Below are 12454 nucleotides of genomic sequence, written 5' to 3'. Positions count from 1 at the left end.
ACGGCTTCATTTCGGAGTGCATGTGGACCATTATTCATCTTTAACGTGACAGAATGAGACTTACCTCGAGGTATACGTCCTACACGGTGTAATCGCGACTTGGGAAATGCATTTCGCTTTGAGTCGGGCGTGGTTGTCGTCAATCGTCTGCTCTTCACCGTTAACGTGATTGACGAGCCTTCCTCATTTTATCAAGTTCGCTTTGCGGAAGTGCCAGTCAAGCTTGAAGATCCTTTTGAAGCCGCACTGCACGCGGTACATTGTGAGACGCCGCAAGTGCACCGCGAGAGCTCTGCACGTGCACGGAAGCGAGCGGCAACGCGGTGGCGAGAAGGGAAAGCGCTCGCTGATCACGCCCCAGTTTCTCTTTTTCTGCCAGAGATGGCGCTGCCTGTCAAGAGCAGCAGCGCCGCTAAGCGTTGCTTGGGAAGCCTATAACAACGTTTGACGTCTTTATATGAAAGTAGAGGAATTGCACTGAGCCCATTCATGGTTTAGCCGATTATCTCCTAGCCAGCTCCTCAATCATCATTCAGTTCGTGGATATGGAGTAATTTGTTTTTAGAAATGGTTCCATACAGCGCGAATTATTTTGTAATAAGATGCTTGATTTCACCCTCTTGTGAAAATAAAACAGACAGCATTTTAGGCAACAAATAAGTGTCACTTTTCTAATATATAAAAAAAATATCAAGCAGCTCACTAAATACTTCGATAGATTAGCAAGTTGTTATGATACACGGTTCCGAAAGTACAGTACACTGCAGCCGATTAGTCGTTTTATTTTTATACTATTGGCCTGCTTAACAGGATTACGTAGCTGGGCAGGAAAGTATCCTACCAAAGCCTGTCCGTCATGCCGGATTGTAGACGAGGCTCATGGTGCCCCAGCGTGGATATTTTGAGAGACACGCCTGGCTGGTTTGTCCCCCTTGGCATGCAATTTTCTCACAGTTTAATGCCCTGCTTGACAATAGCTGCTGCAAAAGTTCCGTTTCGTCGGCATCGGTATTTGTGATGGTGCGAGAAGTGACCACTGTACCGCTAGGAAAAGCATTATTTCAAGTGCGATGTGTGGTGAAGCGTTTGATATATAGAAAGTCATTGTTAGCCTTTTCGAAGCACGCCTCGCACACTGCTACACTTTTAATCAGATATCTAAGGAGATGCTGGAGTTGTTCGATATGGGCAATAGTTTGACACAACCGAATTCTGTAATTGAGCTCGAATGAATTACTACGGTTCGCTGCGTCACTTGTGAGGCTTTTATTCGGTATTATTTTTAACAGCGAAGCTGTTTAGCAAATAGTTCCTTGTCCGGCGAACCAAAAAACTATCATCATCGTAAACTGTTTTGTGCCACTGAAATTGGCTAAGTCCAACTTCTCACCACTGGTCCACTAAAAATGAAGAATGCAACAGTTAGGCCAACAGTTAGGCTGCGAAGCGACGGCGGCGAGCCGGAGACCCGAGTAGGTGCGACGAGAGGATACTAACGAACGCGAAAGGAAATGGCGGCTGCCAGAATACCCCTAAGTGATGGAAGGCCTACGCCAACGACGATGTGCCCGTAGATCTATAAGAGGTGCGAACGCTTGCTTTCATCGCGAGGTTGTCTGTGCAGTTTGGACATCCCTGTCGCGTTTGTGACTGTCTGTGGTTTAACTCGAAGCTCTATGCGCTGAGAATCAATGTCGAAACAACCTAGCATCACCTAGATAAACCCTAGCAACGACCTAGAAGCAACCTAGAAACAACCTGCATTACCTACCTAAGGCTTAGAAACACCCTAAGAGCAACCAGATTAGTCTACACAGTCATCCTGTTTTGCTGTTTCAAGCCTTGCGCGGCTTAGTGCAAGCTTCGCCATTTTTTATCCGCAGCGAGCCATTGAAAGGAACAACATAAGTGTAACCTTAGCGGACAAGAAAAGAGCACAGTGGGTCAGAGAACATTGAAGGACTAGTCGAAATCAAAAGAAATTGGTATGGACAGGGTATGCAGCGTGAATGCAAGGTGAGCGCTGGTCATTAAGTGTAACAGACTGGACTTCAAGAGAAGTCAAGAGCACGAGGGGCAGCCAGAAAGTTATTTGGGAAGATGACACAAAGAAGTTTGTGGAAATAACCTCGCGCTGAAAAATTAAGCACAGGGCCGGGTTGATTAACTAAACGTGGGAGAGGCCTTTGCCTGTAGTGGGCGTAGTCAGGCTGATGATGTTAAAGGGTAGCTGACGCACTTAAAAAAATGACTTTGGAATGTGTAATCATAGTTTGATCCCTGCTGAATTAGAAAACCAATGTAAGAGTTCACAGAAGTGAGCGCAAATAGCATTTCTTGGCATAAAACAGTGGCTGCAGTCACAGGGCTTCTTGAGATGCTGAGCGATCGCGGTAACGTCATCTTCGATGTGCCACGTCATCGGCACCTTCACCACTGTTAAAGCATGGCCTTTGCGATCAGTTCCACCAAAGCGCGAAGCCGGAACTAGTCACGGAGGCCACGATTGGAGATACGACAGTGCTGCGCGGCTCCGCCAAAGCTGCAGACTATGACGTAGTTCCGGTTAGTTCGTTTCCACGCCCACACTTTCAGCGCGTTCACGTGGGCGGAGCAAGACGAACTTTTCTTTCGCGTATTTTAAAGTTCCTACGACCACAACACCGAAACAAATTACGCCATCGTCGACAATAATGTTGGTCCCTGTTAACAACTAAGTTTTACCGAATTCTAAAACCACTTCAGCTAGCCTTCAATGTTAATGTTGGTGTTATCGGGTATACAAACAAGGGAACATATATACTTACTAGTGTCACCCTTTCGTGGTATCTGAAGCGTGAAGCGGAGGCTGAGTGCGCCGAGTAGGTCATCAAGAGGCACGAGAGACCGGAGGATGGCACGTGCCCGGATGCTCTCATTCTTTCCCTGGGCGATAGTGGCTGCCTCGGGGGCACATCGACCGAGCAGGTCCACCAGGGTGCAGTAGAAGTTGAGGATGGCCGCACCCATGTCGATGTCATCCTCGCCAGGTTCCTCCAGCTGCACACCCTGCCAAGTCGCGACAAAGAGGATGAAGTTATTCACGCTGTGTCCGGCCTCAATTCGTTATCTTAGCTGAAGATGTTTTTAGTTTAATGTCTTGAACGTGTTGAAGTCATGGGTCAAGTTAGCGAATGTTTAAACAGGAGATTCACATGCATACTCCTCTACTTCTTTTGATCTGCTAAGGCAAAGCTGTCAGCCAAGAAGAACGAGTGGGATAATTAGGATATAACCAAATGTCGCACTTCTACTTCGTTTTATTTCTATTATTATTATTATTATTATTATTATTATTATTATTATTATTATTAGTAGTAGTAGTAGTAGTAGTAGTAGTAGTAGTAGTAGTAGTAGTAGTAGTAGTAGCAGCAGCAGCAGTATTATATAGATATAACATTGCAATATTGTGAATATTATCTTAATTATGGACACTAATAACTTTAGAGTGCTCCTCCTCATAACCGTAGCGCAACAGCTTATCCTGAAGTAATGCACTCGACAGTACAAGAAAATTATAGGGACTGTCTACCGTCCTTCACCGCTTTTCTGTTTTGTACCGCAATAGAAGGCGTACCGTCTGAAGTGTCCAACCTTGCAGCGGTTTCTCTGGAAAGTGAGTAGAAATTTCTAAAAAAGAAAATTTCGGTCAGCGTTCGGTCTTCTTCCATTGGCGTGAAACATGCCCACAACACTGGTTAGTGGACGCGATGACGATTGTAGTGCCGGTAAAACTTAAAACGGAAAGCACATGTGATTTCAGTAGGATTACCTTATTTTCGCTGAACACTATTGTAATGAATGTAGCAGTCGTTTTCAGCGCACTAGCGGTTAAACGAAGCCTTATTATACGATTACAGAAGACTTGTTTTGCTTTAATCACAGTCGATGCGTTTATCTTAGCCCTGCTGCCGCAATCCAAGCCAAGTTGATTCACCAGAAAGAGACGATAAATGCACGCGTTCACAGCGCAGTACATGTGAGACATCCTAACAACAATACAGTGGCACAGTACGACCAGCGCAGAAGGCCACATGGCATGGCACATGAGTTCAAGCAGACGAAATCGAAGACGGCGCCGCAAGCAACGCCACCAGGTGCCTTTTTGGATGCGTGAGAAAAAAAAGCAAAAAATTACTCTCTGACGCAACCGGAAGCCGCCTCAAGTGCGTAAAAATACAATTTCAAGTTATACATGTTTGTTCTTGAACAAAATGAGCATACCTGCGAGGATTTCTTGTCCTACCAGTAGAGTGACCACATCGCTGTTGGGTGACGACAGCGGTCATTCCTTCACAATTTTCAACATCAAATTAGAAATATGATTCCTTTTTTATGCAGCAAAAGCAGGCTTGTTGCCGCCGATGTGACGAACGATCTTCTCATTTTGCACCACAATCAGAAAAATTTTTCCGAGCGGTAGACAGTCCCTTTAAGTGCAGTGCGTGAAGCACAGCCACCGCAGCACAATTGTCTTTGTGACATTACACACCAAGTTTTAAAGATAAAGATATGATTGTATGTGAACTGTTAGTGAAATAAAAGAATGCATGTGTTTAATAACCATGAACTGGAAATTTCATCAGCTGTGTCACATTTCATCAGCTGTGTCATTACCGTACTGCGGTGGTTGAAAGCGTTACAAACAGTATTAAGAACTGATGTCCAATATGAAGGCCAGACGTTAGGGTGCGGACTTTCTGTTTTGGCTCATATCTTCGCGATAGTTCACACCTTTGTGACAGCCCTGTCCTCAACTTCACTTCCCTGTTGTATTTTGCCTTACATCATTTCTACCGCATACGAGCCTGTCTTTGCATAGCATGTTTCCCCAGCTACAAAATATTGGCTCACGTCTCTGCCTTAAAGCTGTTTGTCCTGACAGGGTACTCGAAAGCAAGCCTTGCCAAAGCTCCGACACAGAATTTTAATCTTCAGACTAGTGTTAAAGCATGTGCGGCTGTATCGTTGGGAATTGGAGCACCTACTAGGTCTCTCTTCTGTATTACGTGAGAACATCAATCATCACCATCTGATATACAAGCGGCGAAGGAGGTCGCTAAAAACAGTCGATCCGAAAGAAACTTTCAGCGGTCGATAGGCCTCATACATTACGCATGCTCACCTGCTGCTGTTGCTGAAGGCGTTCGGCAGCGATGCGTTCCGACATGCGGACAGCCTCGCGGATAGCATCTAGCAACCCTGGACCTTCACCACGAAGTGCAGGACCCAGGCATTCCGGCCGTCTAATCAGAAGACGGATCACAAGGTTTGCGTTCTCTTCCACTGTCTCCCCTACAACGATAAAAAGTTGTAATGTAAGTTTATAGCATTTTTCAATGAACACCAAGAACATCAGTCTTCATGCACTAAAACAGTTTGTGACGCCACGCGATACAAGCACAGCGAAGTGGTGAGAGAATGGATGCGGGACAACGCAATTTTCAGCTTACACGGGAAACAATTTTCCGAAACTGCTAACGAAATGCACAGTGAAGGCGACCAGTTGCAACTTGCAACTACACAACACTCGGCACATGGTTTTTTCTCTTGTTCCTTCCTTCCACTGAACCATGGGACATGTTTCACCAACTGGCCTGGTCACCGAAGGGTGTAGCGTAACTTTCACGACGTTGTGTCATGCCAGACTAGTCCCCACCTCTCTACTGCCTATTGTCTCGAGCGCAAGTAAGTGCATGCAGACGCTCGGCGTGGTTTAAACAGTGCTAGCAGTTTCTCTCGTGATAACAGGCACGTTAATTAGCATTGCATCACCTGAAGCAATTGTACAGTATTTCCTCGCATTAACCGCCATATCAACACTGAATATTATCAAAATTTGGCCTTTTTTGTCATTTCACGTGGTACAGCTCGCTGACATTTATGGATATTTCCAACTCAATAAGAGAGTGTTACTGATCGCAGTTAAACAAATGTTGTAACTGGCAAGTATATGATAACCTGGGTGAAAAAGTAGCTCAGCGTCTTTACAGCCAAGCAGTGAAAATTGTAAAAATACTTTCCAGTGGGGAATTGCGCTACACTTGGCCATGCTGCAAGCCACGCACATTTTTCCCGCACCAAGCACCCATAATGTGAATGCTACATATTGCCCATAATACATATTTTAATATATCTAAGTCTATAACTTAATGTCGAAGGACGTTAAAAGAAATGATCAAAAGTGAAATAATTTGCAATATTGAGGGTTTCACTTATCATTGAAGCTCGATATATTACGGTTTGTCCGTATCTATATGAAGTAGACCTAGGAGTGTCTACCAGCATCACTGATGAAATTGTTGGAGGTTGTAGCTTATATTTTAAATTGCGGATGCCACACATTATGTGAACTTAGGAGCAAACTAGCCAGTAAACACATGCAGACTATCTCAAAACATAAATGCTGCCAACATCGAGTCCTTCAGTTCAGAAATAAGCACATTGCATCGGTAAGGTGCACATACCATTCACCCAGACACAGAAGCGCAGGAAGTCTAAGTATCGCTCTCCTTCCACTGGGTCCCATCCAACGTCAGGGTATCCACGGTCCACAAGCTCCAAATTAGACTGGAGGCCACATCGAGACATGTAGGCAGCTATCTTCTCCAAGTTGTGTTCCCTTAGCGCAAGCGCCAGCTCTGAGTTCTCCATAAGGGAACTGTATGCCACATCTAACGGTGTTGATCCACGTAGTGATGGTCGTGCTGCAATCGGGTAAAACATCCTTTATAAGCAAAAACTTTTAGACTTGAACATTACCCAGCGCTAATTTTTCAACAAACGTGCAGAAAAACCTAACAGGACGGGCGCTGTGTGTCTGTTGCAAAATTAGTGCTGCATAACTTTCATGAGGAAAACTATGCATCCCAAACTAACCCAGCAACGTGATTGCTGCCCTCACATGTAATGTCACCCAGTGCTCTTGTCTAGTCTCAGAACATGAATCGTGCATTGCATTGAAACACATATTCAGCTCTCCTAATTGCGATTTGTTAAGAGAACGCACTGTAAGCTTACTAGAGTATTAAATCAATAGCTCCACGCTCAGTATCATCTTACACTACAGACTCAACCTCTGACCGCACAGTGGCTGTGGAAGCTGATCCAAAAGTCGAGCGAAATAATGTGTTACGACTAACTTTTGGGATAGATCTTTTAACACTGTTGGGCGACTAATGAAAACTTGAGACTAGGGCATAACAATCATGATGCCCACATATACATACATACATATAATACATCCAATAAACATTTACGCCTGTTTTATATGTACGCGCACCGAGTTTCATTATCTACGCGCACCGAGTTTCAATGCATGGCAACAATCCCCCTTAGAAGTGAAGAAAGTAAAATGTAGGCGATGGCACATCCACATATTATTTTTGTTTCATCAACTCACAGAGAAGGATGTTGCTGTTCTCAAGCAGGAAGTCGAGATGGTCGAACATGGCCTTCTGGTTCTGGCGACTTGTGCGGCAGAAGTAGCACAGGAAGCGGCAGCAAGACACCACCATCTCGTGAGATGTGTCCTGGAAGAAAGGAATGCATCTTTGTCACGGAACGCGAGTTTATCGGTGCCCGCCAAGAGTGCCAAAGAAGGCACTCTTGGCGCAATGTAGCACAATGTGCCAACGACACCATAGGCTACTCTCACGCGTCCATACTTCCCAATGGGCCCGCCAAGCAAGCTCACATTGTAAGGCGACTTCATTACTCGTCGCCCTGACATCAAGGCGACAAGACTTTCGACCACTCACGAGCTACTGACATGCATCTCGCATCTTGCCGCTGCCTGTGACGAGTGTCAGCTGAAAGGGCGACCACGTTCTTTGCGGCGAAGTGGCAACAAAAAGATATGCAGGGTGCGTTCGGAGGGCCAAATTCAAAAATTATTTTCTTCCTTAAAACAAAAAATGATTTGATTAGACTTTCTTCATTACTTAACGATGACGTCTTCTATCAAATGCCGCATGACGAGGATTTTTACTTGGACCGCATCAGTATGGAAAATACGGTCAAACATGCGACAAATCGCATATTTTCTCTACTTTCACAATTTTTTTCGTAAAGATTTGAAGCCTATTTTACCCCTAAACATTTTTGTACTAAAAAAACACTTTCTTGAAAATTATACTGTTATTAAGGTTGGTTAGGCAGAGTTCCAGATAGCTCACGAAAAAATCACAAACTTTGAAAATTTTTATAGTTTCTGAAGATACGTAGCTGATAGTGAAACACAAAAATTTCGGAATTAATGAGTAGGGCAACTAAACAGAATCTCTGCGATTGCGCAAGCGCGGTTTCGAAGCTCAACACACAAAAATAGATTTTATACATATTTTTTATTAGGCACAGTTTAACAAATACAAGCGAACTTCGAGGGGGTGCCACGATCGTCAAAAGTTTTTTCGAGCAAAAATGTTTTGCCACAATATTCCATGTGGCACAGGAAAAAGGCAAAAATTTTATCAGCAAAATCTGCGATGTAGGAGCGCCACGTCTGGGACACTTGGCATGGAATGACCCATATATATATATATATATATATATATATATATATATATATATATATATATATATATATATATATATATATATATGAAAGCAAGTGAGTATTACAATCATTTGTGAAATTAATTATTAAAAGTCAGTACTGAAACTAAACTACTCAAGGTAATTTCAGGATCAAACTGAAATCAAATTAACTGCGCACTTAAGTGAGCAATTAAGTGAATGCAAATAAATCTATTGAGTGAAAGCGATATCATCGGCAGTAATTTAAAGAATGTTCATTACTGAATGTCGGACAGCGCTGTAAAGTGCACTGTAAAGTAGCCACACCGGATGGCTTTTACCTTCGAGTCATCTTAGGCGACTGTATGAGGGACCCGGTGATTTTTTTTTTTCGTATATGGCTCTACTAACACTTTCTTCTGAAAGCATTTTACCTTGTCGGCCGATGCAGCTTCAGGTGCGGATGGCGAGGCAGGTGAAGACGCAGCCGCAGGAGCCTGTCCTGAGGACTGCGTTTGGGCCCGCTTTCCTAGAGTGTTTATCATGACGTCCATGACATTTTCGTTTACACGTAAGACACGGATAAGGTCTGGATGTTGGAAGAAGATGCGGTTGTTCACCAGAGCCCTGCAAGCAGTAGGTGTGACTGGTTTAAATACAGAAATATGAGCAGCTACACTTCATCACAAAAATCAGCTTAAAATGAAGACGAATATAATAAGATTTCACGTTTAAAGAAGCTGCATACATGTACTACTAATGTTAGATGTTTCGTAAACGTTTTTTGAAGCACCCAATGTCACCTTATACTAAGTGCTGCGTCGAAGTTAGTCATGGCGTTTAACTACGCGTGTTTATCATCAGTCCATGTTTCCTATGGGAATGTGTTGCTGTAAAGCCAGTTTGAAGCCTGCGCTTCTCCTTGTTGCTTCTTTATCTACTGTGCCAGGTTCTAACACTGAACCTTTATGATTACAGAATACCAGTTAGCCTTCTACCATGCCTCACTTCTTATTACATATAGCTTGGCTGGTGCGTGACATCTGATTTTATAAGAAAAGTGACATCAGTTATATTACGCAGTTATTTCTAGTATGCCTGCTGCACAACTGTGCGTGCGCCAAAGTGATTGTCAAAAAATCTTGCAGTGGCTTAGCTCGGCTATGCCAGGATAATGTAGCGTTAGCAAAGGTTCAGCTAATGATTCTTAGCTTTCCTGATTGTCTGGGATTAGCTTGATTATCATGCTTACTGCTGCTCCAATGACACACACATGGTATACGTATTATATGTGGCACATGTATATTTATTTTGCCAGGCAACTACTTCGGGATCCGATGAGTTGAGCTTCTCCGCTCTTCTGCGCCGTTGAGCAGCATTTGCGCTGTCCTTCTCCATGGCTAAACCACACTGGCAAACGCCAGTCAGAGGCGCTATCAAGCGGCTCCAGCTCAGTTTCAGACGGCGAATGCACAGCGAAGGCGAAAAGCTGCGCGCGCGTCGGCGCCAATATGTCTGCCACGGCTACGGCGTCACTCCTCTGGTAAAGCGCAGACCGGCGGCGGCGGAGTGCGCGGGAGTTGCCGTCTGCGGTGCGTGAATCACTGATCCTCGCGCATGCGCAGCACGGCTCTTGAGAATGCACGCAAAACTGGCTCGGCTAGGCCAGTGTAGCTAACGCTACAAAAAAAAATCTATACACAAAACATACCATAGGCTTTTGCGCATGATCTCCTCCTCGAGGGGCGACATCTGGACAGGCAGCAGGGCACGCACTTTGCCCAGGTGGCTGAGCACGCTGATGATGTCAGCCTGACTGCGGTGGCTGATGACGTACGTGTTGTTCAGGGCGTTCATCAGCTCCCCGACTGAGTTGTAAATGCGCAGCAGCAGGCCAAACATCTGGCGTACCACTTCGCGGTCCTCAATCTCCGACTGCTTGGCCCACTTGACCACCACCTGAACCACCTTGCGAGTGAAGATCTCTGCATACAAAACGAAAACATCACTGGCATACATAGGTGCCAGCCTATCTTGCAGTAACAAGCCACTCCAAGTAATCTGTCTACTTGCGCCTGTAAAGTCTTATTTCTATCTAATCGGCTGCTATAATTTACTGATCTCCACATTCTTCTTTTTTCTTGCATTCCTCTATTCCGCTTCCTCTATATTTTAGGTTACCGCAGTGTCATGCGTAATCCATACACATTAAAATATACGACTCATATATGTGGCTAATCGCCAACACATCTTGCGCATTTCTTTTCATAACAAAATAAATAAAATAACTTTATTCCATCAGTAGGCTCAGCAGTAGCCACTCTGACTACGGACTAGTCAGTGTTTCTGTTGCTTTTTATTTGCTAAGAAATTCGGGAAACCTTAGAAAGACTTGCAATCAGCTGTGACATCTTAGCGAACTTTTATGTTGTGTGTGGAGATTTCATTTGTGTGCACACTTGTGTTTTTAAACGTGTGCGTTGAGTGGACACTTTTTTGTACTGAAGAACTTGGACTAAGTACGGGAGTGTTCTTCTATGTGCCTTTGTAAAGTTTTGCGCTTGTTCTCTACTTCGCGACGGCAACAATTATGCAAGAGGAGTAGCCGGTGCCATGCCTTGGCATCAGCCTCTCCTTATACACATTTTATTTTTAAAAATGTGGATGGCTTGCCCTAGAGGAGCAAGGCTAAGTTACAGAGGAGCTGGTGGTCTCCAAGCTAGTCCCGGCTTGGCTCAACTTCAGTTAGGCTTAATTAGACCTAATTAGCTTAAGCGGACCTAATTAGCATAATTAGTTTACATAAATTCAGGTATAACGGTGAGCTTGGTTCGACCGCGCACAACTTAATTAGTCTTAATTAGCCCCAATAACTTATTTACACTGAATTGTGCTCGACTCAGTCAGTAGTAATTAGTATGTTCTTGATCTTGCTTCGCTAGCCTCACTGGGAATTCCACTCCGATTGCCCGCTTTCTGTGGCTCACACCCGTTCCTGATGATGGTAATTTTCTCGTGACGCGAATCGTCATAACGAGAAGCTTAACAGCTCCGCTGAAAAGGAGAAAGCACCTCACCTTCAGGAAGTGTAATGTGCTCCTTCTCTTCCCCAGTCGGCTCTTCCGAGGACTTCACCAAGTTCACTAGCGACATGAACTTTTGGCGCAGGGAGCTCGTGCTCTCCGCCTCGCCATCAGTGGCCTCCTCCTTGGCAGCGCAGGCTGCCTTGAGTCGCTGTACCAGGTCCTCGTGCATGCTGCTCAGTGACTCACGCAGACCTTCTCCACAAGGGCACTGGTCGCTGCTCTCCTCGTCCAGGTTCTTGAAACCGAGGATGGCCCGCATCTGGATGAGATTAGTAGAGAAGCAAGGACAAGAAAAGAAGGCATAAGCCGAGATTGAATTGAACTGAATCGAATTGACTTCAATTGCAACGATATAAACGATGTTGCGGGACACCAGGGTAGAAAAGGTGAGTGAACCGCTTGAGAGTATTGGAAGTAAGTAGTAAGCGCTTTATTTACAGTAGACAGAAAACAGGCGCACGTGTCAAAGGCAAACAAGCCTGACAAAGGCACCTGTCCCTCCGCAATTCGTGACATTAGTTCGAGATGAACACACTAAAAAAAAGATTTCAGCACAACAGTTTCCGAAAAAGAGACAAGAAGCGATTTCCAAGAGTTCCAAAAAATCACACACACACACGCGCGCACGCACGCACGCACACACACAATCACACACACACACACACACACACACACACACACACACACACACACACACACACACACACACACACACACACACACACACACACACCAAAGAGAAAGTTGACATAGCATCATTGAATAGTCGTAAAGTGGCCGCTCTCCCCAAAATACCCGCAGCTAGCAAAACC

At 44.7% G+C, this 12454-nt stretch overlaps 1 protein-coding gene across 1 annotated transcript in view; it reads right to left on the bottom strand.

Annotated features, from left to right (window-relative positions):
• Nucleotides 1-12454, bottom strand: part of LOC119402033 (ryanodine receptor-like) — a 150637-nt gene that overhangs the window by 74901 nt on the left and 63282 nt on the right. The window contains 7 exon segments of the mRNA XM_049418475.1: nt 2808-3048; nt 5165-5334; nt 6507-6746; nt 7442-7571; nt 8991-9183; nt 10268-10541; nt 11634-11901. Of these exon segments, the coding sequence (XP_049274432.1) occupies nt 2808-3048; nt 5165-5334; nt 6507-6746; nt 7442-7571; nt 8991-9183; nt 10268-10541; nt 11634-11901 (1516 nt within the window).

The sequence above is a fragment of the Rhipicephalus sanguineus genome, chromosome 8 (genome assembly GCF_013339695.2).
Source record: "Rhipicephalus sanguineus isolate Rsan-2018 chromosome 8, BIME_Rsan_1.4, whole genome shotgun sequence".
Classification (NCBI taxonomy): domain Eukaryota; kingdom Metazoa; phylum Arthropoda; class Arachnida; order Ixodida; family Ixodidae; genus Rhipicephalus; species Rhipicephalus sanguineus.
This window is presented reverse-complemented; position numbering and strand designations above follow the sequence as displayed.